At 45.8% G+C, this 24,077-nt stretch overlaps 2 protein-coding genes across 2 annotated transcripts; both read right to left on the reverse strand.

Moving 5' to 3' along the window:
• Window positions 1-68: 68 nt before the first annotated feature.
• On the reverse strand, window positions 69-15,588 carry zgc:101810 (uncharacterized protein LOC493612 homolog). The gene is made up of 9 exons (XM_055938213.1): window positions 15,178-15,588; window positions 3,669-3,779; window positions 3,244-3,402; window positions 2,872-3,001; window positions 2,546-2,682; window positions 2,125-2,274; window positions 1,689-1,834; window positions 1,089-1,221; window positions 69-856 (listed from the first exon to the last, which is right to left on the reverse strand). The coding sequence occupies exons 1-9, from the start codon at window positions 15,223-15,225 to the stop codon at window positions 686-688; spliced, it is 1,185 nt and encodes a 394-aa protein (XP_055794188.1). The 5' UTR covers window positions 15,226-15,588; the 3' UTR covers window positions 69-685.
• A 1,553-nt stretch (window positions 15,589-17,141) lies between these two features.
• LOC129864810 (homeobox protein SIX6-like) lies at window positions 17,142-22,994 on the reverse strand. Its single transcript, XM_055937096.1, has 3 exons — window positions 22,259-22,994; window positions 19,302-19,465; window positions 17,142-19,032 (listed from the first exon to the last, which is right to left on the reverse strand). The coding sequence occupies exons 1-3, from the start codon at window positions 22,664-22,666 to the stop codon at window positions 18,819-18,821; spliced, it is 786 nt and encodes a 261-aa protein (XP_055793071.1). The 5' UTR covers window positions 22,667-22,994; the 3' UTR covers window positions 17,142-18,818.
• Window positions 22,995-24,077: the final 1,083 nt, after the last annotated feature.

Raw genomic sequence — 24,077 nt, forward strand, 5'->3', positions numbered from 1 at the left:
ATTGGTGACCGAGAATAAGTGATAACTAACATTCTTTAAAGACACAAAGATATAGTCCAATACTGAAGGGCAATTCAGTCATGAAAGACCATAACATTCACTTTATTCAATTTGGCAGTTAGATTAAAGTCAGTTGTATTTCTTTTCATATGCATTTGAAACAACATGACGAGCTACATCAAAACGGTTCAATTTGACACAGTGAGAATTAAAATGGTAAAAATGTGAAACATTACAATTGCACACTTCTATTGTGGAATTGTACTGTGTAATTGTTGTATTGTATGCAATACAATATGTCAATTTGACAATGAAGACATCTTGGAAAGTTGATCGTTACGAAGAGGAAAATGCTATTCCATGTCATGCTTCTTATAACAGACTTATAACAGAGATTTCTAATCCGAGCTAATGGCTGGCCCCTATGCATCCAGGAAAGCATTATCACTTCTCAATTACAGAATCACAGTTTTTAACACAGTATCATATACTCTTTGTTTTGTATTAAGTCTAGCTGACCCCGGCCCCCCATTTTATCCAGTGTCGTGTTCATTAGAGCACAGCGTTTTCTTCCATTTGTGCCAAGTCAATACGGCCGAGGACTTCTATCTATTGCCGCGCCCCAGTTTGTCCGGCACCCCCAGACCTTGTGTGTGTGAGACCCTACCTAACCCCTATTTCCCCTTTATCTCACGCCTCCTCCCAGTTTGTCCAGAACCCTTAGGCCTTTCTCCAGGTACTCAGCCCGGCTCAGCCAGAAGGACTCCTTATCCTTCATGATGTTGGCCAACACTGCTCCACCCATGAACACCATGTGTTTACGCCGTGGAGGGTCCTCAATGCGGATCTTAAACTTCTGTACAGAGGGAGGAAAGTAACGGGAAAGGGGAGTGGGTCGAAAGATATATGGTAAACTAAAATGAAGGAACACAACATTTACACAGGTTTACTTATTGTAGTGTGTGTCTGTCTGTGTGTGTGTGTGTGTGTGTGTGTGTGTGTGTGTGTGTGTGTGTGTGTGTGTGTGTGTGTGTGTGTGTGTGTGTGTGTGTGTGCAAGCGTTCGTGCATGTATGTGTGTGTGCTTACAGAGAGCTTCTCGGTGTCCCCCTGCAGCACCCTCTCCAGGTAGAGCTGTTTGATCTCTCTCTCCAGTCTGGAGGGAAGGCCGGGGTACATGGTGGTGCCTCCAGACAGCACAATGTGCTTGTAGAAGTCAGACCTTCCGGAGGGAGAGGCACATACAACATGGAATCAGACATAAACCGTAACATGTGCGAACAGTTCTCATTCATTTGACGGGTGGGTGAGGGAGATTGAGGTCATCCAGCTATAGATGTATAATATTATGGCTTATATTATACATTTAATACAGCTACCAAACAACTACAATAACCTACACGTATGTAACGACAATATATAATGTGTGTAAACATATGTACACATATATATTACAACTATGTAACGACTATTGTGCAGATCTCTAACTTTAACACGGGCCAACAGTGTATTGTACTGTATAGCTGACCTGAAGCTATAGCCTAGCCTCCTCCCATACTTGTGCGACATTAAAACACACAATAGAAAGGTTTACTACAACACATACAGTATGAGACAAAGCTAGCTAGTGGCGTTATGTCCAGCCATTAAACCATATGGAGACCAGCAGCAGGGTGGTGTATCGCTGACCTGAGATCTATGTCAGCAGCCTGGATGGTGTTGAACAGCAGCTCAGCCACACCGGCTCCCTCTACGTTGATGAGGTGGGGCTGGAAGAGGGCCTCAGGGGCCCCAAACCGCTCCCCTCCCACCATCACCTGACGACCATCAGGGAGCTAGAACAGAGAGAGAGTTAGTGAATAATTACAAATTCATTCCTCTTTATTTTCTGAAGTATTTTATGTCACTGATTTACAGTAGCTATGGGCACGGGGTAGAGAGATTTATATGAGGTTATCCTGGGTGTCAGATTGTTTCTGAGTTTTGCAACTTTGCTACATCGTTGCCTTGCCACAGTCCATTTGTTAACAGAGAAACAGATTGCTACCCAAGCTAAAAGAGCATTGATCACATTCATAAGCATTCGGCTCTAATTGACATGTGAGGATAGGGTTAGCTACGGTACTATGTATGACTCCACTAGCACGGTGGTCTCTGTGGCCAGTCTCTGCTCCTGATCTATGTTGTATCCCACGTAGCATAGTTCCTCCTTCATCATGCGGACCGTCTCAAAGTCCGCCGACTGGTTGAAGACATAGCCGCGCAGCAACAGCAGCTGAGAGATGGGTCAGAGGTGGGGAAAAAAACAAAGGAGTCTTTTATATTCATCCCCAGAAAGTAATTTTCATTACAAAATAGTTCATGAGGAATGTTTAGTCCTATAGGCTATATATTTGCAAAGATTTTGCATGATGATTGACACGAGGGAGAGAATTAACGTTGCCATATATCCGATAAAGTTCATTTGAATGCGTCCCAGGTGGTAACCCAAGTAGTGTACTGCATAGGGAATATGGTGCCATTTGGGACGCGGCCCTTGTACACACCTTGATGAGGTAGCGTGTGATGTCACGCCCTGCGATGTCCAGCCTGCGCGTGAGATGGGGGAGAGAGAAGCCCTCGTATACGGGACAGATGTGGGTCACACCGTCACCCGAATCCACAACCACACCCGTTAGTAACCCTGGAGACAGGACAGGGCAGGACACACAGGGTCACGTAACAGACGGTATGATGGTGACCGACTGGGTTCGAACCTGCGCCCCCACAAGAATCTGTTATCCTGTTGAGCTAAAGTCTACACTATAGTATGTTCTTATTTACAGTATATATAACAGGGAGAGCCATGTCTTTGGGTCTAGTCTCCCCTTACCCTGGGCATAGAGTGTGAGCACGGCCTGGATGGCCACATAGATGCCGTGGAACTGGTAGGTCTCGAACATGACCTCAGCAATCTTCTCCCGGTTCTTAGTGGGGTTCATGGGCGGTTCCGTCAGCAGCACCTTGAATCAAATTCAACTGTATTGATCACCACACAACATACACAGAGGGCAGAGGAATGTAAAAACTGTTGTTTTTTTTAACTTAAAGACGCAATCCTAACGTTTTATAGAATGTCTAGAACGTAATAGTCTAGAAAAAAACATTGGAAGTTTAACAGACTAAATGCACTTCATACCTAGGTCTCTCTTGCAATTTATTTGTATTGTACCTCAATTAAACTAACATATATACAATAACTGACCTTGCAGTCTGGGGGGCTGATATTGAGGCGCCCAGGGCCAAAGGTGTAGTCCCACAGGTGAAGCATGTCTTCCCAGGAGCGCACGATGCCGTTGTCCATGGGGTAGGACACCTCCAGCATGGAGCGACACTCACTGGCCTCATCACCCACCATCAAGTCCTAGGTTTAGGTTTGGGGGGTCACCAGGGGAGTTGGTTTGGATTTCTTTGATTTTTCCGAAATATACAGAGGCTCCAGACATGGCACTTCGAGATATTACCTCTATATTGTGATTGTCAGAGAGGGAGTTTACAGTCATGTACAATCAAAGGAGAATATGCTCAGCTGAGGAGCAATCATGTTTGGAGAATAACTATTCCCTTGACACATAAGAGTCAGGGTTAATCTTTAGGCTGGAAGTCAACTGTCTCTTTAATTAACCTCACCTTAATCTCGATGTTTCCGACCTTGGTGTTTGAACGAATGACGGGCCGACCCACCAACGCAGGGAAGATGTGCTCGGGGAAGTTGGAGCCAGCGAAGCCACACTTGACAAACTGCATGGAAACCAATATGAAAGAAACATGGTGTTGGTAGCTTACACGTTCAATACCCTTTCAACATGAGAGGTTAAGGAAATACCAGTCTGCTGAAAAAGTCATACATTTTTGTGCATTGAGTGGAAACCAAAATGTGATCAGAGAATGTCCCTCATGCTAAACTTCTGCAAAATATTTTCAGTTCAACTTTAAAGGCTGATGTGTCAAACAACTGTATCAAGTCAGCAATAACAACAGTGTAAAATGCATATTGAAATAGTAAATTATACATTATATTGCTGTCTATTTACTTGTGTGCTTACAACACACACAAAACATCCTGTTGTTCTTACAGTAACTTACTGGCAGCCAGTTACCAGTATGTTACTGTAAAAAAAAAAGGTACAAAAGGTACCAAAGAAACTCTTTGGAATTTACGGAAACATACAGTACCTTTTTTACAGTAACTTACTGGTAACTGGCTGCCAGTAAGTTACTGTAAGAACCACAGGATGTTTTGTGTGTGTTGTAAGCACACAGGTAAATAGACAGCAATATAATGTATAATTTACTATTTCAATATGCATTTTACACTATTGTTATTGCTGTCTTGATACAGTTGTTCGACACGTCAGCCTTTAAAGTTGAACTGAAAATATTTTGCAGAAGTTTAGCATGAGTGACATTCTCTGTGGTCACATTTTGATTTCCAGTCAATGCACAAATGTATGACTTTTTCAACAGACTGGTCTTTTTGTACAGTGTTTTATTCAGTGTATTTCTTTAAATGTCCTAACAAGTCTTTTTGGCCAAGACACATTCCATAACCTGAAGATGTGCATGTCACACTCTGGCCTTAGTATTCTTTGTTTCTGTAATATTTTGGTTAGGTCAGGGTGTGACATGGGGAATGTTTGTGTTTTTGTCTCGTCTTGGGTGGTTGTATTGTATAGGGGGTTTTGTTGAGTGTATGGGGTTGGGTTTAGTATAGTTGTCTAGGCAAGTCTATGGTTGCCTGAATGGTTCTCAATCAGAGACAGCTGTCATTCATTGTCTCTGATTGGGAGCCATATTTAAGGCAGCCATAGACAGTAGGCTTTCGTGGGTAATTGTCTATGTTGAACGTTAGTAGCTTGTGTGTGCACTTTCGTTTATAGCTTCACGGTCGTTTATTGTTTTGTAAGAGTGTTTCGTTTTGTGTTATGTCTTCGTCTAATGAAAGGAAGATGTATTTCTCTCACGCTGCGCCTTGGTCAACTCATTATCCTCAAGACAATCGTGACAGTGCAATACATTCCAATCATTCCCGCGGGATGCCCCAACAGAGTTCATTGCGGCGCGGTCTACATTTTTCATGCTGCAGGCGATCAGAAATATTGTATTAGAAACACCTCTGTCGCATTATTCACAAACTCTCAGCATTCGCAGCTTCAAGTTCAGTAGCCTACCTCTCCTCTCCTAGTTGGACATATGAGATCAAGTGTGCCTATACGTGTGGTCTCAATTAAATAGAGTAGCCTGCCTACCCTGTAAAGCCCAAGGCCTTTTTTACTCAAATACTTCTAGTACGTTGAACTCAAAGTCAATGGAAAGTCATTATTACTTAAAATATTTGTGCTACTGACTCAAAACTAATTGAGAAGTCACATGAATTTTTTTTTTTTAAAGAAGCACTATGCAGAAATTGCTCTGCCATTTCCTTGTTGCTAAAATGTTTATAGTTCGCCTAATTTCAGTGTATGTGACTAAACAAGCAAGTGTAGTGTAGAGAATCATTGTACCATCTAAACCGCTGTGAAATATAATTTCCATAACCAAAAATATTGTATTTTCAGCTGTTTGAAGCTGATGTTCAAAACCGAAAGTAACATTGGGTGATTGATTGATTAATCTTATGCTACACAAAGATAAATAACTAGACTGTTTCTAAACCAATCCAATCATTTAGTTAGATTTGGTTGTTCCAGTTTAAATGGCGTAGGTAGTCTCCTCACACTGTTCCTAAATCTGGAACTCATTATGGTTGCAGGTGAATAAAAATGTCTGTTGAATTTCCTAACTATGGCTAGATTCCAATAGGAATCACACATCACTTTGCAAGCCAGTCTAATCTGACTTGTAGGTAGGGTTGCAAAATTCTGTTACATTTCTCAGGTTATCTAGTAATCCTGGTTTGAAGATTCCTGGAAATCCTTCAACCAGGATTTTTTTTTTAATCTGGAAATTTTGGGAAAGTTACTGGAATTTTGCAACAATACTTGCAAACCTGATGTGGCCTGTAAACCATCAGTTTCAGGCCATTGTATTAAGGTAACGCTAGGCCTAAAAATAAGGCCTTATGAGATATTAAATCAAATCAAATGTATTTATATAGCCCTTCTTACATCAGCTGATATATCAAAGTGCTGTACAGAAACCCAGCCTAAAACCCCAAACAGCAAGCAATGCAGGTGTAGAAGCACGGTGGCTAGGAAAAACTCCCTAGAAAGGCCTAGAGAGGAACCTAGGCTATGAGGCTACCAGGCTATGAGGGGTGGCCAGTCCTCTTCTGGCTGTGCCGGGTGGAGATTATGACAGAACATGGCCAAGATGTTCAAATGTTCATAAATGACCAGCATGGTCAAATAATAATAATCACAGTAGTTGTCGAGGGTGCAACAAGTCAGCACCTCAGGAGTAAATGTCAGTTGGCTTTTCATAGCCGATCATTAAGGGTATCTCTACCGCTCCTGCTGTCTCTAGAGAGTTGAAAACAGCAGGTCTGGGACAGGTAGCACGTCCGGTGAACAGGTCAGGGTTCCAGATATGTAATGTATTGTCATAAAGAGTTTAATTATAATGACAACACTTGACTAGGAACTCACTTGGTGAAGGCCACAGGACTGAAAATTAACGAATTCAACAACCATGTCTCCAATCAGGTTTCCATTCAACCTTTTTATGTGAGTAAAATGGAAACCGCTAATTTGTCAGTAAACTTTTCAAATGTCGACAAAACAAAATATGCTATAAATTATGGGAACTTTTTGTGTCAGTAAAATTAATTATGCAATAAATGACAGAGGAAACGCTTTTATGCGCAAATATTGATATAATAAACATCATAGCGACGTAAACTTGGAGTCACGCGATGACATGTTGTGAGGTCCTCCCATTGCGACTAGGGAAAGCATGCCGTTTATTAGGCTACAGATGTAAATTATCATGAACTTCAGATAAACTCATCGTCTTGCACTCTGTTGATATAATGATCGATGCTTGGCTGCCGTTTGACAAATAAAAAGTATCGTCTTTTGTCTATAATAATATTGTAACGACCCGGTATTGTGTTCTGTGTTTGTGGGTGTGTTATGGTTCTCATGGCTACTAGCAGGGGTTGAATATGTCAGGACAGATGGAAAGGTTGGGGGGGTATGATGGGTAATACCGCGGGATTTGGAAATGCATAAATAGGGATTACTGTCTCATTGTTCTCTCTCTTCTGTTCGTGCCTTGATCTGTTCCTATGAGAGTGACTCTTGACCCGACAGGTTAACATTGTGTACGTTCGGCATTTAGCGGCGTGGGTTGTGGCCGGAACAATAGCCCAGTTTATGAATAAACCTGTGTTCTGACCTGCACACCTAGAGTCCGTCTCTTTTCCCTTTATGACCCAGCCGGGTCATTACATTGGTGTCAGAAGTGCTTTCGAACTACGGGATCGTGACTAGGCGAGTTAGCTGTTCAGTATAGGCCGGGTTGGCTTTAGCGTGACTCGCATCTACGGTCATGTCGCTTGGGGCGAGGCGGAAAATTAAGGAAGAGTCGGACAAAGTGTCCGTTGTGGGCTCGGGGTACCCGGTCGGGAGGGTCAGGCGGCGACTGCCGTAGGGAAGCTGGAGAGCCACATGGCGGGAGTTAAATTGTCAGTCAGCAAGATGGCAGAACTGGCGGGTTTTCCTTCGCATCGCTCGAGAGCTGACGTCACGGCGACGGGGATATCGACGTCACCGGGTGCGGAAATGGCTGGGCCTGCTAAGGTAAACAGAGATGGCGGCGACCTATTGCCATTAGCCACGGTAGCGGCTAAACTACCAAAGTTCAATGGACAAGGTAAATGGGAAGTTTTTTTCACTCAATTCGAGTTGTTGGCTAGAGCCGGGAGGTGGTCTGACGAGACGAAAGCGTTACAGCTTGCCCTGAGCCTGGCGGAGGAGGCGTCGGAATGCCTGCTAACGCTAGCCCCGGGCGATAGGGGCGACTACGGTGCGCTAGTGGAGGCATTGGGGGGCCGTTTCGGCAGCGACGCGCAGCCCAACATGCTGCGTATTGAACTGTGTAACAAAAAGAGACTTCAGGGGGAATCATTAAAGGCGTTGGCAAGTGGTATTCTGAGCCTGACCAGGCGGGCTTATGCAACTATGCCGATTGGGGTGCAAGACGAGCTGGCACGGGACAGTTTTATTAGAGCGCTCTCTTCCACCGAACTGGGTAAGCATGTTCAGATGGCGGACCCACCATCTCTGCAGGCTGCAGTGGAGATAGCCAGGAAGAGGGAGCTGATCTGGGGTGAGGGAGTGAGAGTGGAAGTCACCAGTCAACCAGAGGTGAGAGCAGCGGTGGCTGGGGTGCCAGGGGTCACAAAGCCAGAGTGGGTTGACGAGTTGGGCGGGCTGGTCAAGACTGCTTCGCTTGTCATGGAGAGGGGCTCCAGGCAACGTCGCAGTGTCAGCTCAACTCCTATTGTCTGCTGGGGTTGTGGCCAACCTGGCCACATTCAGCGGGAGTGTGGCAGATTCCCCCGTCACCAGGGAAACGACAACGGGTTCTCGCGCAGGGGGCAGCGCGGGCCCACCCCCCCGCCCCCGAACCCACTGTAAGCAAAGGAGGTACCCAGCAGCGCAGACAAGAGGGTGGGGTCCTGCTCCCCCAGGGTGTAGCTGCCGCCGTGTTTCCTAGTCCGGTAGTTGTGGTGGGACGTACCACCGTTGGGGACTTCTGCAATGTCGTCGTCAAGGTAGAGGGGGTGGAATGTTTGGCCCTGGTCGACACGGGCTCTACAGTAACCCTGGTGAGACCAGACATACTACCTGTTGGGGTGCGGGTGGAGCCGACCCATGTCCAGCTACGGACTGTCACGGGGGAGCTAGCCCCCATGTTAGGGAAGTGTCAGCTATCTGTGACTGTGGGGGGGAGAACTGTGGGGTGTCCGGTGTGGGTAGCAGCGGTGCAGGACCCCTGTATACTGGGAATGGACTTTTTGAAAAACTGTGGGGCTCAGTTGGACTTAGCGTCAGGTACTTTGAGGCTGTCGGGGGGGCCCACAGTGGGAATGTCGCCTTCGGGAGGGCCAGCAGGGGGCAGGGCTGTTCCTCCGTCTTCCTCCAAGCTTGCAGAAACTCCACCGGTCATCCCGGCTGCTCCCTTGGTCGTTGTGCCATCCCAGCAGCTGTCTCCGGCGGCGACGGCCTTCACTCCCCATCATGGTGCAAGCACAGGCAGCCCAGTAGCCCAAAACACACTGGCCCCTTCAACCCATCAGCCCGGCGGGGGGAAGGAGGAAGCTATCGACGCCGTCGAGGCTGTGTGGCTGAAGAACTGTCAGGGTCTGGATGAGGGGCAACAGAGACAGTTAAAGCAGCTGCTGTTGGACTTTAAAGATAGCTTCGCTTGGGGGGAAGATGAGGTAGGACAAACGCACCTAGTTCAGCACGAAATAGACACTGGGGACGCCCGACCCATTAAAATTCGGCCCCGTCGTATTCCCCTTGCCAGGAGGGAAGCAGCAGACACAGCTATTGTTGACATGTTGCGGGCTGATTTCATTGAGCCATCAGATAGCCCATGGTCCGCGCCGGTCGTCATGGTGCCTAAGAAAGGGGGTAAACTTAGGTTTTGTGTTGACTACAGGGGCCTAAATTCTGTCACCACTAAAGACTCTTATCCCCTACCGAGGATTGATGAGTCGCTAGACCACGTGAGAGGGTCCTCGTGGTTCTCCTCCCTTTATCTGCGCAGTGGCTACTGGCAGGTGCCCCTCTCGCCAGGGGCACGTGAAAAAACGGCCTTCTCCACAGATAGGGGCCATTGGCAGTTCAAGGTGCTGTGCTTCGGGCTCTGTAATGCTCCTGCCACCTTTGAGAGGCTCATGGACAGAGTACTGGCGGGGGTTCCGAGAGACGAGTGTGTTGTGTACCTAGACGACATATTGGTGCACGGCACATCGTTTGAGGGGGCACTGGGGGCAATTAGGCGAGTGTTGGAGAGAATCTCGGGGGCGGGGCTAAAATTACATCCGGGAAAGTGCCATTTCATGCAAAGGGAGGTGGCGTTCCTGGGGCATCAGCTGGGTGGTGAGGGCATCAGCACGATGCCAGACAAAGTAGAGGCTGTGAGGGGGTGGCCAGTTCCAGGGGGAAAAAAAGAGGTTAAGAGCTTCCTGGGACTGGCATCCTACTATCGTAGGTTTGTGAAGGGGTCTGCGGGGGTAGCGGCTCCTTTGAACCAGCTACTCAAGGAGGACACTGTTTTTCAGTGGACCGAAGAGCACCAGCGGGCGTTTGAGGCCCTCAAACGGGCCCTGATGGAGGCCCCTGTCCTGGCCTCACCAGACCCGAACCGTCCGTTCATCCTGGACACCGACGCAAGCAATGAGGGGTTGGGGGCTGTGCTGGCTCAGCGGGGTCCTGATGGGGAACACGTAGTAGCTTATTACAGCAGGACTTTTGATAAGGCTGAAAAACGCTACTGCGTGACAAGGAGAGAGCTTTTGGCTGTCGTGGCAGCAGTACGCCATTTCAAGTACTACCTGGGGGGCCTGCCGTTTGTGGTCCGGACGGATCACTCCGCCCTGCAGTGGCTTCTCTCCTTCAAGGAGCCAGAGGGTCAGATTGCCCGCTGGCTGGAGGAGCTACAACCCTACGACTTCCAGGTGGAGCACAGAGCCGGCCTTCGCCACAGCAATGCAGACGCCTTGTCCCGCCGCCCGTGTGCTGAGGATGGCTGTGGGTACTGCGCCAAACGGGTGGAGCGAGAGAGAGAACTGTGCAGGGAGGAGGGAGTCACCGCCACGGTGAGTCAGCTGAGTGTGACAGAGTGCCGGGAGCTTGAGGCTGTGGACGTTGGGGAGTGGAGGCGTCGCCAGGAGGAGGACGCAGAGCTGCGTCCTGTGCTGCGGTGGGTGGAAGAGAGAAGACGACCGCCGTGGGGGGAAGTAGCCCCTCTATCACCAGTCACCAAAGGACTGTGGGCTAAATTCACAGTCCTTAGAGTGGCTGAGGGAGTGCTCCAGAGGGGGTGGAAAAAGCCAGCGACTGGAGAAATTACGTGGCAGGTAGTGGTGCCCAAAAGGCTGCAGGGGAGCGTGTTACAGCAGCTTCATGGGGGAGTAGGCGCAGGGCATTTTGGGGTCTCCAAAACGTTAAAGCGCATGCGTAAAGGCTTCTATTGGGCAAGGCACAGGAGGGATGTTGAGGACTTTTGTAGGCAGTGCGACGAGTGTGCTGCTAAAAAAGGACCTCCAGGTCAGTCACACGCCCTCCTACAACAATTCCCAGTAGGGGAGCCCATGGAGAGACTGGGGGTAGACATAGTAGGGCCGTTTCCAACCACAGACAGCGGTAACAGGTGGATTCTAACCGCCATGGACTACTTCACCAAGTGGCCGGAGGCTTACGCTCTCCCAGACCAGGAGGCGGGGACAATAGCTGATGCGTTGGTGGGGGGAATAATCAGTCGGTTTGGGGTGCCACAGTCTATTCACAGCGACCAGGGAAGAAACTTCGAGTCACGGGTGTTCTCAGAGTTGTGTAGACGGTTAGGCGCGGAGAAGACGCGCACTACTCCGCTTCACCCGCAGAGCGATGGGCTGGTGGAAAGATTTAACAGAACATTAGCACAGCAGCTGGCCATCGTTACCTCAAAACACCAGAGAGATTGGGACACCCACTTACCGTTTATTCTTATGGCATGTAGGTCGGCTGTTCAAGAATCGACTGCGTGCTCCCCAGCACTACTAATGTTAGGTCGTGAGTTGCGCACCCCAGCCGAACTGACGTTTGGCCACCCTCCTGATAATGACGACGGGGTTTTGCCTGGCCCGAACTATGTGTGTCGTCTGCAGAACCGGTTAGAAGCGGCTCACACCTTCGCAAGAGAGCAACTCGAAAACGCAGGGGTGCGCCAAAAGCGCCACTACGACTCGCGCGCTAGGGGGAGGCACTTTGGAGCGGGAGAATGTGTGTGGCTTCACAACCCCACGCGCAAGAAGGGGCGGTGCCCAAAGCTGGACAGTGCATGGGTGGGGCCGTGTCTGGTGATAGAGAGAGTGGGGGAGGTGACGTACCGGGTGGAGGTTCCCCCACGGAGCAGGAAGGTGGTGGTCCACCGGGATCGATTGGCACCCTACAGAGGGAGGAAAACGGTAGGGAATGGGAGTGAGGGCTCTGATGTGAGCCCACGGGAACAGTCTAACGAGGAGACTCTAGCACAACCTGAGCCTGGGGAGGGGGCTGCTTCTTCGGAGGGCGCTGGAAATGACATTGGGGCAGAGGAGCGTTCTGGGGGGCCACCGCTGAGAGTCACGGGGAGGCCCAAGAGACTGATGCGACCTCCGGGTCGTTTTAAGGATTTTGTTGAGTAACCCTAGGGGCTAGGGTTTAGAAAGGGGGGGGCTATGTAACGACCCGGTATTGTGTTCTGTGTTTGTGGGTGTGTTATGGTTCTCATGGCTACTAGCAGGGGTTGAATATGTCAGGACAGATGGAAAGGTTGGGGGGGTATGATGGGTAATACCGCGGGATTTGGAAATGCATAAATAGGGATTACTGTCTCATTGTTCTCTCTCTTCTGTTCGTGCCTTGATCTGTTCCTATGAGAGTGACTCTTGACCCGACAGGTTAACATTGTGTACGTTCGGCATTTAGCGGCGTGGGTTGTGGCCGGAACAATAGCCCAGTTTATGAATAAACCTGTGTTCTGACCTGCACACCTAGAGTCCGTCTCTTTTCCCTTTATGACCCAGCCGGGTCATTACAATATCATCATGTAGCCTATACCTGCACTGTAGGCTATATGCAAATTGTTGGCTCGTGCCAATACCAAAATGCAGTTAAAACGCAACATTTTGGGAAAATATGATAGAAACTCATTTAGTTTTGAATTTTTAATCAGTAAATGGGAATTTAACAGCAAAAGAAATGTTTTATGTGCACTACATCATCACTCACAGCCTTTTATATGCAACACGTTAATTTGATGAAAACACATCCCAGGTGTGAAAATGGGTATATTGTTTCTATGCAGATTTTAGAATATTCGCATGAAAATCTGTAGCCAATTGGATGGAAACCTAGTTTATGTCATTACCAAATACAGTCATTGGTGGTAACTACAATTCACTCGAAAAGGCAAGGCATACTGGGAAAGTATATTGGAGCTGTGGCCCAAAAAATAAACTGATACAACTCAAATCTGGACCCCTTACAGTGTCATAATGACTCTATCGGTAATGACTACAAAATCACTTTAAGTAACTGTATTCACTTAAGTGCAACTGGTTTCCTCCCCCCAACATTGTAATGACAGCACATTGGGGTTTACAGTGTATGCATGGGCAGAGAATCACGTGGCTGTTATCTTTCCAAGGAAATTGACTTAAATAGTATTATGCTATAGTTTACTACAGTGTCTGTAAATAAATATTGATAATGGAAAGAAGTGGTTGGCGGACAACGAACGTGATTCGAGGTGCAATCCAAAAATATGACCATCACTGAAAAGGAAAAGGCGCAACCTGCGCATACCATGGTGAGCGAGCGTCGCGCCTTTTCCTTTTCAATAGGCTAAATATTAATTGCCCATGTATTTGTCTCTACCTACAAATAGTCCCTCTCCTAAAATGTAGGCTATATCGTATATGTAGCTCAAGAGAAAGTGCAAGTGTCCGCTGTCATCATTCTTGCTGCTTCAAGTTCAGTAGCCTAACATATCCTCTTGGACATGCGAGATAATGGGCCACGTGATAATCTCTGGTCATTTAATCTAACCTATTTCTTAGATTATTTCTGCTGATGTGTTTATTACCTATAGGGCGCACAATTGCTGGGACAATAGCTGCCAAACGAGCTGCGTCACACACCTAAAATAACATTGCGCGATTTAGGTTGGGTTCGGGGCCAGTTCTTGCGGGAGCAGGTGGGAGTCGGACATAAAGCCAGAGAGAGTGGGCGGGTGCAGCATTAAAAACTGCGGTTGCGGGCGGGAGCGGGATTAAGAAATCAGTCCCGCCTAGACCTCTATTCCAATCACTAGCACCAGCCGCAAGTGTGGAGGCTGGGCAAGTAAACTCTTGTAGCTCATAAATCTATGTTGTACTTCTGCAGGACATGAAGTTTAAAGGGTCTTTCAATATCCATTTGTTTCGTGCAGATGAACTCAAGAAGCAAGAAGCATGAGGAATTGAGAATTATCACAGAAAGGATTGGGTTGTGTTCCTTTCCTGCTTCCCCTCCAATAACAGCTCACTCCAACACATCACCACCATATATGGCAGTTTGTGTGAATAAGAGGAGTCGGCTGTGACAAGTCCAGACAGATGTGCACTCATAACAGACCCACACCCCAACCTACTACCTGCGCAGAGAGCAGCATTCTACATAAGCTTCTACATTATACTGTTTTAAGTGACTCTCTGTTACCACATTTATGAATTAAATGTTGCAACTTTGTAGCAGGATATTAGAAAATAACTTAACTGTGCTGTTATCAATACACAACACAGCATTTTAGGGGCCCTAAGTGAGATATGGTTGCAACTGTATAACAGACTTCATGCAATTCTACTTATTTTACCGTGGGGCAGAGATACATTTTTGCTGTTTTAAAATAGGTTTTCTGCAGTGCTACACATATTGCCATGGGGCGGAGGGAGATAATTGATTTCAATGTCATAACAAATTTCCTGCAATCCTACCAAGATACTTAATTTTTAAAGAGAATTTCCAGCCATTCTACCCAATTTGCCATGGTGTGGAGAGAAATGTTTGCAGTTTTACAGCACATTTCCTGCAATTCTACACATTTTTCCATTACTTATTCCATATGAATGATATCTGAGTGAGAGTGACTAACAAAATCAGTGAGGGCCCCCTGGAGGTCTGGGACCCTGGGCACGTGCCCTGATTGCCCGGTCAGGATTCGGCCATGATTACTACAAGTTAAGATAACTGTCTAGATTAATTTACCAATCTGAAAATTGTTAGCTGACATGCTTTTTTTTTGGGGGGGGGGGGGTCAGGGACAAATACAATTGATTAAGATATAGCGTCACACACCTACATTACTTCTTGCATGTTGTTAAATTGTTGTTTTACTCGGTGGGGTAGTGATAAAACAATTCAAGTAATTAAAACAACGTTCTGTCGACATGTTCACTCACCCCTGTGCCATTGTCACAGACGACAACCTTTCTGCCCTCGCTGTCCATGTTCCACTGATGCTGAGTGAAGGTACCTCTATATATTCCCTCCCGTTGGGGCTCTCAACGCAGGCGGGCTAGTCCAATTAAGCAACACTTAATTTATTTCTAAGCATACGGGGAAAGATTCTTGCAAAATGCAAAATACGAGTGACTGCAGCAAATTCTTCTTCCTTCAATAACGTGAAGTGTGGGCGGGGTCGAGACTAGTGGGGGCAGGAGAAAAGACAAGGAATTGGCGTAGGTCTACAGGTAGGCTATGTGTCAATCTCACTGTCTAATTGTTGGTCACAAATCAACTCTAATTGTTAAATTATTAAAAAGTGAAGTCAGAGGATGATGCCGTCAAACCAAGCGCATATGAATCGTCCTCCCAAACAAACAAACAAACAACCTATGGCTTCATCCTCTTGATCACTGTCCAATATTCGCTCATTTTCACCTTTAAACGCCTCGTTCGTGCAGACTTCGACATCAGGTTTGGATCAACATTGTTTCATTGATTCCAAATTCATACACAACCAGACACATTTCTACAAAATACTTATTTTCCAATGAATACATCGCACAACAATGTATTGTTTGGCGATATTAATATGGGTATACATACAAAGATGCAACAGTCATATATATATGAACCAGGTCGTTATGCTGTCCTCAAAGGTTTATAGGCACATCGAGGAGTTGTGCTTCACGTTCACCCGTAGGCTAATCGATCTTGCTTTTATATTTCGTAGTTTCATGTCATTCCTCTCCCATTCACTCACTTACTGTTTTGCTCTGAAAGGCCATGCATGTATGAAGTACATCTATAGAGAGAGCAGTGCAGAGGATTCCACACACTGAATGATGCCTCATTCAACAGTCTAAAGAATATACCAGGTTTGAATAGTATTATAATGGGGACGTTTTGGACACATCATACAAAGCAGCATAGTTATACAGTTGTTACATTGTCATAACAGAAGAAGAATGTTAAACTATCTAATCTAAATGCAAATGTGTGGTGATGACGTGGGATCTCTTTTCCATACTTAACAACATTGTCTGGAGCCGAAGTCTATTTGTTGTTCTGTTAGCTTTCGGGAACAGTAATGGTTTACAACGGTGGCTAAATGGAAGTGGAACTTACAAGAGTTCCGTGTGGCTGTGATGCCCACAGAACTATGATACCCACGGAATGAAAGTAGAATGGGAATCTGTTGTTCCTTTTTAAGGCAGTGACGTGTAGGCCTATGAGGAGAAATGCAGACCTGTCTGTTCCAATCACTGATCATAAGCAGTTCTGAGTTGACTAACGACTGCTCATGTAAGAAACCAACAGCCTACCGAAGGCATTGTTCATTGTAAGGGGCAAATTAAGAAACGGGATTAAAGCTAGTACTCAATGATAGACTACTAAAAAATAGACCCTCTATGAGTTGAAACCGGTCAAAACATATGATATTATAATTCAGGTTTGGTATTTACTCTAACTCTAAGACTGTGACTATGTATAGTATTTCTATAAATAATGTGCCTGAGAATAGTTCTTGCTGTTATAGAATATGTTATTGCTCCTGACTGACTGACTGACTGACTGACTACCCACGGTCTAGCCCAAATCTACAGGACAGAGAATTGTAGTTGATAGTTCTTTGTACAAGTCAGCAGCACAGTCATAAAGTACTACAGTGGCTTGCGAAAGTATTCAACCTCCTTTGCATTTTTCCTATTTTGTTGCCTTACAACCTATAATTAAAATAGATTTTGGGGGGGTTTGTATCATTTCATTTACACAACATGCCTACCACTTTGAAGATGCAAAATATTTTTCATTGTGAAACAGACAAGAAATAAGACAAAAAAGTGGAGGACTTGAGCGTGCATACCTATTCACCCCCCCCCCCCCCCCCCCCCCAAAGTCAATACTTTGTAGAGTCACCTTTTGCAGTAATTACAGCTGCAAGTCTCTTGGGGTATGTCTCTATAAGCTTGGCACATCTAGCCACTGGGATTTTTGCCTATTGTTCAAGGCAAAACTGCTCTAGCTCCTTCAAGTTGGATGGGATCACTGGTGTACAGCAATCTTTAAGTCATATGACAGATTCTCAATTGGATTGAGGTCTGGGCTTTGACTAGGCCATTCCAAGACATTTAAATGTTTCCCCTTGAACCACTCGAGTGTTGCTTCAGCAGTATGCTTAGGGTCTTTGTCCTGCTGGAAGGTGAACCTTCGTCCCAGTCTCAAATCTATGGAAGACTGAAACAGGTCTCCCTCAAGAATTTCCCTGTATTTAGCTCCATCCGTCATTCCTTAAATTCTGACAAGTTTCCCAATCCATGACGATGAACAACACCCCCACAGCATGATGTTGCCACTACCATGCTTCACTGTGGGGATGGTGTTCTCTGTGTGATGAGAGGTGTTGGGTTTGCCCCAGACATAGCGTTTTCCTTGATGGCCAAAAAGCTCAATTTTAGTCTTATCTGACCAAAGTACCTTCTTCCATATGTTTGGGGAGTCTCCCACATGCCTATTGGCGAACACCAAACGGGTTTGCTTATTTTCTTTTTTAAGCAATTGCTTTTTTCTGACCACTCTTCCGTAAAGCCCAGCTCTGTGGAGTGTACGGCTTAAAGTGGTCCTATGGACAGATACTCCAATCTCCGCTATGGAGATTTGCATATCTTTTGTCTCTTTGTTGCCTCTCTGATTAATGCCCTTCTTGCCTGGTCCATGAGTTTTGGTGGGCGGCCCTCTCTTGGCAGGTTTGTTGTGGTGCCATATTCTTTCCGTTTTTTAATAATGGATTAATGGTGCTCAGTGGGATGTTCAAAGTTTGGGATATTTTTTATAACCCAACCCTGATCTGTACTTCTCCACAACTTTGTCCCTGAACTGTTTGGAGAGCTCCTTGGTCTTCATAGTGCCGCTTTCTTGGTGGTGCCCCTTGCTTAGGGGTGTTGCAGACTCTGGGGCCTTTCAGAACAGGTGTATACATACTGAGATCATGTGACAGATCATGTGACGCTTAGATTGCACACAGGTGGACTTTATTTAACTAATTCTGTGACTTCTGAATGTAATTGGTTGCACCAGATCTTATTTAGGGGCTTCATAGCAAAGGGGGTGAATACATATGCACGCACCACTTTTCCATTTTTTTGTATTTTTTTTCATTTCACTTCACCAATTTGGACTATTTTGTGTATGTCCATTACATGAAATCCAAATAAAAATCTATTTAAATTACAGGTTGTAATGCAACAAAATAGGAAAAACGCCAAGGGGAGTGAATACTTTTGCAAGGCACTGTAAATAACCGTGTACCTCACAGTCATGTGCGATGGTGCATTTTAAGTGCATGTGTTTGTGGATGGTCCAATCCCCAACCCACCACCCCTCCCCATTCTTCCACTAGCAACCACATCAAGTGTCCATATCAAGTCTTTTGTCAAAGTGTTCAATCCCAACTCACAGACAGATAGTACTTCTACAGTGTCTATATTGTCTCTATATCTGTGGGGCCGGGGCTTCCTGGCTGAAAACCAATTATAGCATCTTTCTTGAGGACTCAACCAATTAGAGCCTCTCTCCAGCTGCGCTCAATGATCCGACCTCAGGATTCAAACTCGCTGTCGCTGCTGACGGAGATGTCGGGGGTGGAGGCTCCGGTGCCCCGGGGGCCGGTGCCAGTGCTGCAGTCGCTGGCCTCGGGGCTGCCCGGGTGACAGGGGGATGCAGCCAGCAGGCGGGGGTGGTGGGCGTGGTGCTCCTGGACAGAACCCTCAGGGGAGCATCCGGAAGGCAGGTGGGTGGGGTCCTGCTGCAGTCTGGGAACAGGGAGAAGGAGATCGTGAAGTTAGTTTTAGAGACACATGGTTGGTTGAAGTGTTACCTAAGTGGTACACTCTGTGACTAATCGTGGCGCTTTTGTCTTGAGGTAAAACAATAAACAATTGGCTCACACTGAAAAAGCAGTCTTTTGATAAATTGCTTCATTTTTCAGTTTAGAATTCAGAACATCTTCAACAAGACACAGCAAGTCAAAGGTTCAAGCTGAGTAACCTCCTCTCTTGCCTTGACTTGAGTCTTGACGTACCTGTTCTTTGCCGACGCGGCCCTGTCTCTCTGGCGTCGGTTCTTGAACCAGTTGCCGACCTGCGTGGGCGTGAGTCCCGTTGCCTGGGCCAGGTGCCGTTTCCTGGACGGGTTTGGGTAGGGGTCCTGGAGGTACCACTCCCTGAGCAGGCTACGAGTTCTCTCCTTGGAGACATGAAGGACACAACAATGGTCAGTTCCCTGCTTCATGTGACCAACAGTGTTCCTAATAATCTATATATTTCACAATCAGAAATGACATATGCAGCATATGGGTGTGATATATTTCATTAGGCTACTCCATTGATATTGTTAAGAGACGATTTCCTGCAGGGGACCTAAGCCATGCTGAAAAGAATCGTATTAAATGGATTTAAGGGATAATAACTATAATCTACATTATTAACATAAAGATGTTATACTGTATATTGGCTCAGGATAAAAGGGCTTAGTACTGGAGAGAGGGCTAGATGCCTTACGATTAGTAGAGGTTTATACTTTGTGGGGCCGCAAGATGATTTGCCTGCAGTACCTGACTCTACCACAAGAGGGGAATGTAACGGGGGAGTTGGGACATTAACTAAACTCCACTTGACCTACTGTACTATCTATAGCAAAAGTCAGTGCTCAGCCTCAGACCCTTCACCTAATGGTCTTGCACAGACATTAACCATTCAATATTGTCAACAACATCCTGGGCCAGAGAGTGACATAGGTTGTTTCTGTGGAAATGTGACCTGCTCAAAGTGTGTATCTGCCCAGGGTTAAGTCTAGGGCTACTTAGTCAGTCACAATCTTTTTTGTGCTGTGTGTAGCTACTGTATCTTCTAAAATTACCTATTCCCTGCTCTGATGCAAGTGATTTCATATGCATTTAATAGTGATTTTGTTGGTTGAAGTGCATTTCGCTAACATGAATAGGGATGCCTTATGCCTGTGTTTTTTGTTTTCCAAAGATAACTGATGATGTCTATACTGACATCCAAAAGGTAACACACTGTTACGCCCAACATTTCCCCCTAGACCTAATGATTGCCAGCTTGGTTCCACAGACCTTTGCGTTGGAGTGATGTTGACTGCTACAGTAACCTGGGCGGGATCCAAAACGGAATACCTCTCTGTTTCACTACTGTTTCACTTCAATAGTGAAAGGTTCCGGTATTCAGTGGAATCGCCTCCTAAGCAATATCAAAGACACTGGCCATCCAGCACCAAGGAGAGTGGCACTTCTTTTTTTAAACTTTGTTTGACGTTGTATTATCGTTGTCCTGTCCTCTGTTATTTGTGTAACCGAGTGTAGCCTAGTAGCTAGGTCTACTGTGTAGCATAACCTCCAACGTTTACGTTACTTATTTCTCTGAACCACTCCAAAAAGAAGTTCCTTTGCAGGAAAATAAAGTTATTCTATTCTATCCCAGGCTATGTGATTGCTCTGGTAGAAACTCCAGAGTAAAAGGGAGCTTGGCTTATACCGCCACAGGTGGTCCCTGACACACAAGGTTTATACTGTTGCAAACTGACTCCCTCTGTGTCTGCATCCCAAACGGCACCCTATTCCCAATGTAGTCACTACTTTTGACCAGGGCCCATAGAGCTTGAGTCAAAAGTAGTGCACTATATAGCTGCATCCCAAACGGCACCCTATTCCCAATGTAGTCACTACTTTTGACCAGGGCCCATAGAGCTTGAGTCAAAAGTAGTGCACTATATAGGGAATAGAGTGCCATTTGGGACAGAACACATGCACTATAGCCCACAGCCTATAGCAGCACAGTCCCCATTCACCATGCTCTTATGGAGCTCTTTAACCACAGGATTACTGCAGGTTGAAGTAGCCTGAAATCTAGACCTGTTTTGTGCTAACAGTTCCCCTCCTTGTACTCTGTGTCGTATGAAGAATGGATTGTTGTCACAAAAAGATTGTTACACAGGCTAAGGTTGAAGAGGAGAAGCAACTCTTCTCACCTATGTCATTTACATGCTGAGATGTAGATTTTTTTTTTTTTTTATGAAAATACTTTAAAAAACAAATATATATTTTGTGTAGCCTATTGAGTCTTGATTTGGCGGACATCGCTTGTTTCTTGGCTATAACATTTTCCTGTAATTCATAAGGTCGGTGATGTTTTTTTGTTTTGTGAATCCACACAAAGACGCTAATGCATATTGCCAGTGGTTCAGCAGAGAGACTGTAGACAATCGTGTATTGGTCTGTCTCTCAGTAAAGGAAGTGACATGTGCAGCCATATTACTACAGACAAGATATGTCCTGTTTGAAACTTTGCCATCGAACTTTGCCATCAAACTCAAAGCAGTGAATGGTAGAAAGTGAAACGCTATAAAATGACATATTAGAACATCATTTAACAGGATCTCTGTGGGAAACACCATTGCATTAATGTGTTTCCCTATAGAAATAGGGAAACACAGCCTCTTATGTGAAAAACTTTTACTATGTCTAACCTAACCTTGCAGGAGGGTATTGACCTTATTATCTATAGTCTGAGTAAACAGAGATCAGGACTGGAGAAAAAGAGAGAACCCTTGTCAGTGACTCAGTGTCATTAGCAACTGAAGCGTTCAGGAACTATTGGGGACTTGATATGCCAAGGTGCCATAATGGGACCATCTGAAGTTATTTCCGATTTTTTTGTTTAGTTTAACCTTTATTTAACTAGGCAAGTCAGTTAAGAACAAATTCTTATTTACAATGACGCCCAAGGAACAGTGGGTTAACTGCCTTGTTCAGGGGCAGAACGACAGATGTTTCAGTGTAAGAATTTCAAAATGTTTTACAAATGAACAATTAACAGTGAGTCAGCCCAGTAGGCTACATACATTATTGGTTACAGTCAGATATTAGTTATAGCCAGTTAGTGTATATAGGCATATGTATGATGAAGGTGCGTAACTATAGGTATGGTGCGAAAGAATCATACTTACAGCTTGGTGTCTCACCTTAAAGCAGTGCGTCTTCTGTTCGCCGTCCCAGATGGTGCGAGGCAGTGGGAACTTCTTCCGGATACGGTACTTCTCCACCGGTCCCAGGGGACGGCCCCGGAGCCGCTCTGCCTCGCGATAATGCGCGTCCAGCCACAGATCTTGGAGTTTGGCGTGAGACTCGCGTGTAAAGCGGTGACTCTGGAGGATCTGGTAAAGCGCCTCGAAGTTTCCTCCGTGGAAGGCGACCAGCGCCCGGGCGCGCATCACTGACTCGTGGCGGTTGAGAGCCTCCCCGGCGGAGCCAGGGACAGCATCAGGCAGGGACCATAAGAACCGCCCCAGGCGCTCGATGTCGCCGGTCTCCTCGAGGTTCTCGCACACCCGAGCCACTTGTTCCGGGGTGAACATAGGCAAAGGGAACATCTTTCCCCTTTTTCGTTCTTCTCAGACTTTGTCAACAAATAAAATAGTCTATATTATCATATGTCTAAAAAATAAATGTTGGTTCAGCTAAATGGACATGGCCAATGGTCATATTATTCCAATTGTCTGGTGCGTGAATTGTCCTTTTACGCACCACGTCCCAGTGAGCCTCCCAGTGATGCGGATGTTTAGTTGAATCAAATATAGTTTTGTAGTAAAAATAAATCTGATTGGCAGCGAGTTCCTTATGTAAGTTGTTTCTCCTGTCTTTTCCCGGTATTGGCAAGTGATGCTATATTTGACAACAGTCGCGTCGGAGCCAGGCACTTCCTGGAGTTCGGTCGGTTCTAGTAGGCTAAAGAAAGAAAGAACGAAAGAACGCCAGGAGTCAACCTGTATTTATAGATAGAAACAATTAGCATCTTTGTAGATGTTTTGAGAGGGATTATGCGCCTCGCAGTCATTAGCCACTTAGCGGGGGGTAATGTGTATAGAGGTGACAGCCTGATCAGATTGTTTGTTTTAGCCTAGGGATACATTGACTGTCAGGATGATTGGGAAGCTAACAACAAAGATATTTAATTGGTCTGATCTGCATGATTGGCCGGCCGGGGGAAATCCATTACAGGCCAAAGGACAGGGAGGAGGATGTGGGGAAGAGAAGAGAAGAGATGAGGAAATTGTGTGTAATCAAGCGTTTTTTTGACCCATTTGGCCTGGTTGGTATTTACCAGAAAGTTAAATCACCTAAATATAATGAAGTGATACATAATCAATAACTTTTCTATAACCAATCACTTGATAATTGGAATAGTAGAATAGTGACATATTATTGTTGTGTTTATAATAATGTGAAAAAATGTTTGGTTTAAAAACATCTATATTTGACTCTTACGTATAGTTTTAGTTTACAGTTTGTCAACAAATTATTATAGGTCTTCGGTAAATTGTGAGTATATTTTAGATAGGCCTAACCCAAACCTAAGTAGTTGTATTCAGATGTGTTTTTTTGTTTGTTGTTGTTCTTTAATCCTGGTGGATGGATGCACCCTGGCTCATAACATGTATGGGTTATAGATGACAGACCGCTTCACAGCTATAGTGTATACTCTGATTTTAATGAGGTTTGAATCTGAGCGCCAGAGCTACCGTGCTTAGGCCTTGGCAATCTGTATCTGTATCACATACCCGGCGCCCGCTTCCATTTGCCCACGGTGAAATTTCCGAGATGCATGTTTGGCAAAGTTGCTAAGCATCCTCTCAACGCTCCCGACAAAAGTAATCGCCTTTTAATTAAAGTGGACACTCATACCGTAGACCTATCCTCCGCCACCCCGGTCCGTCCACGGGTCAGGATCGTTTTTTTGAAACGTCTCTGGAGGCAGGGTGATGGACGGCAGTGTTACTCGGG

The sequence above is a fragment of the Salvelinus fontinalis genome, chromosome 11, assembly GCF_029448725.1.
Source record: "Salvelinus fontinalis isolate EN_2023a chromosome 11, ASM2944872v1, whole genome shotgun sequence".
Taxonomy (NCBI): Eukaryota; Metazoa; Chordata; class Actinopteri; order Salmoniformes; family Salmonidae; genus Salvelinus; species Salvelinus fontinalis.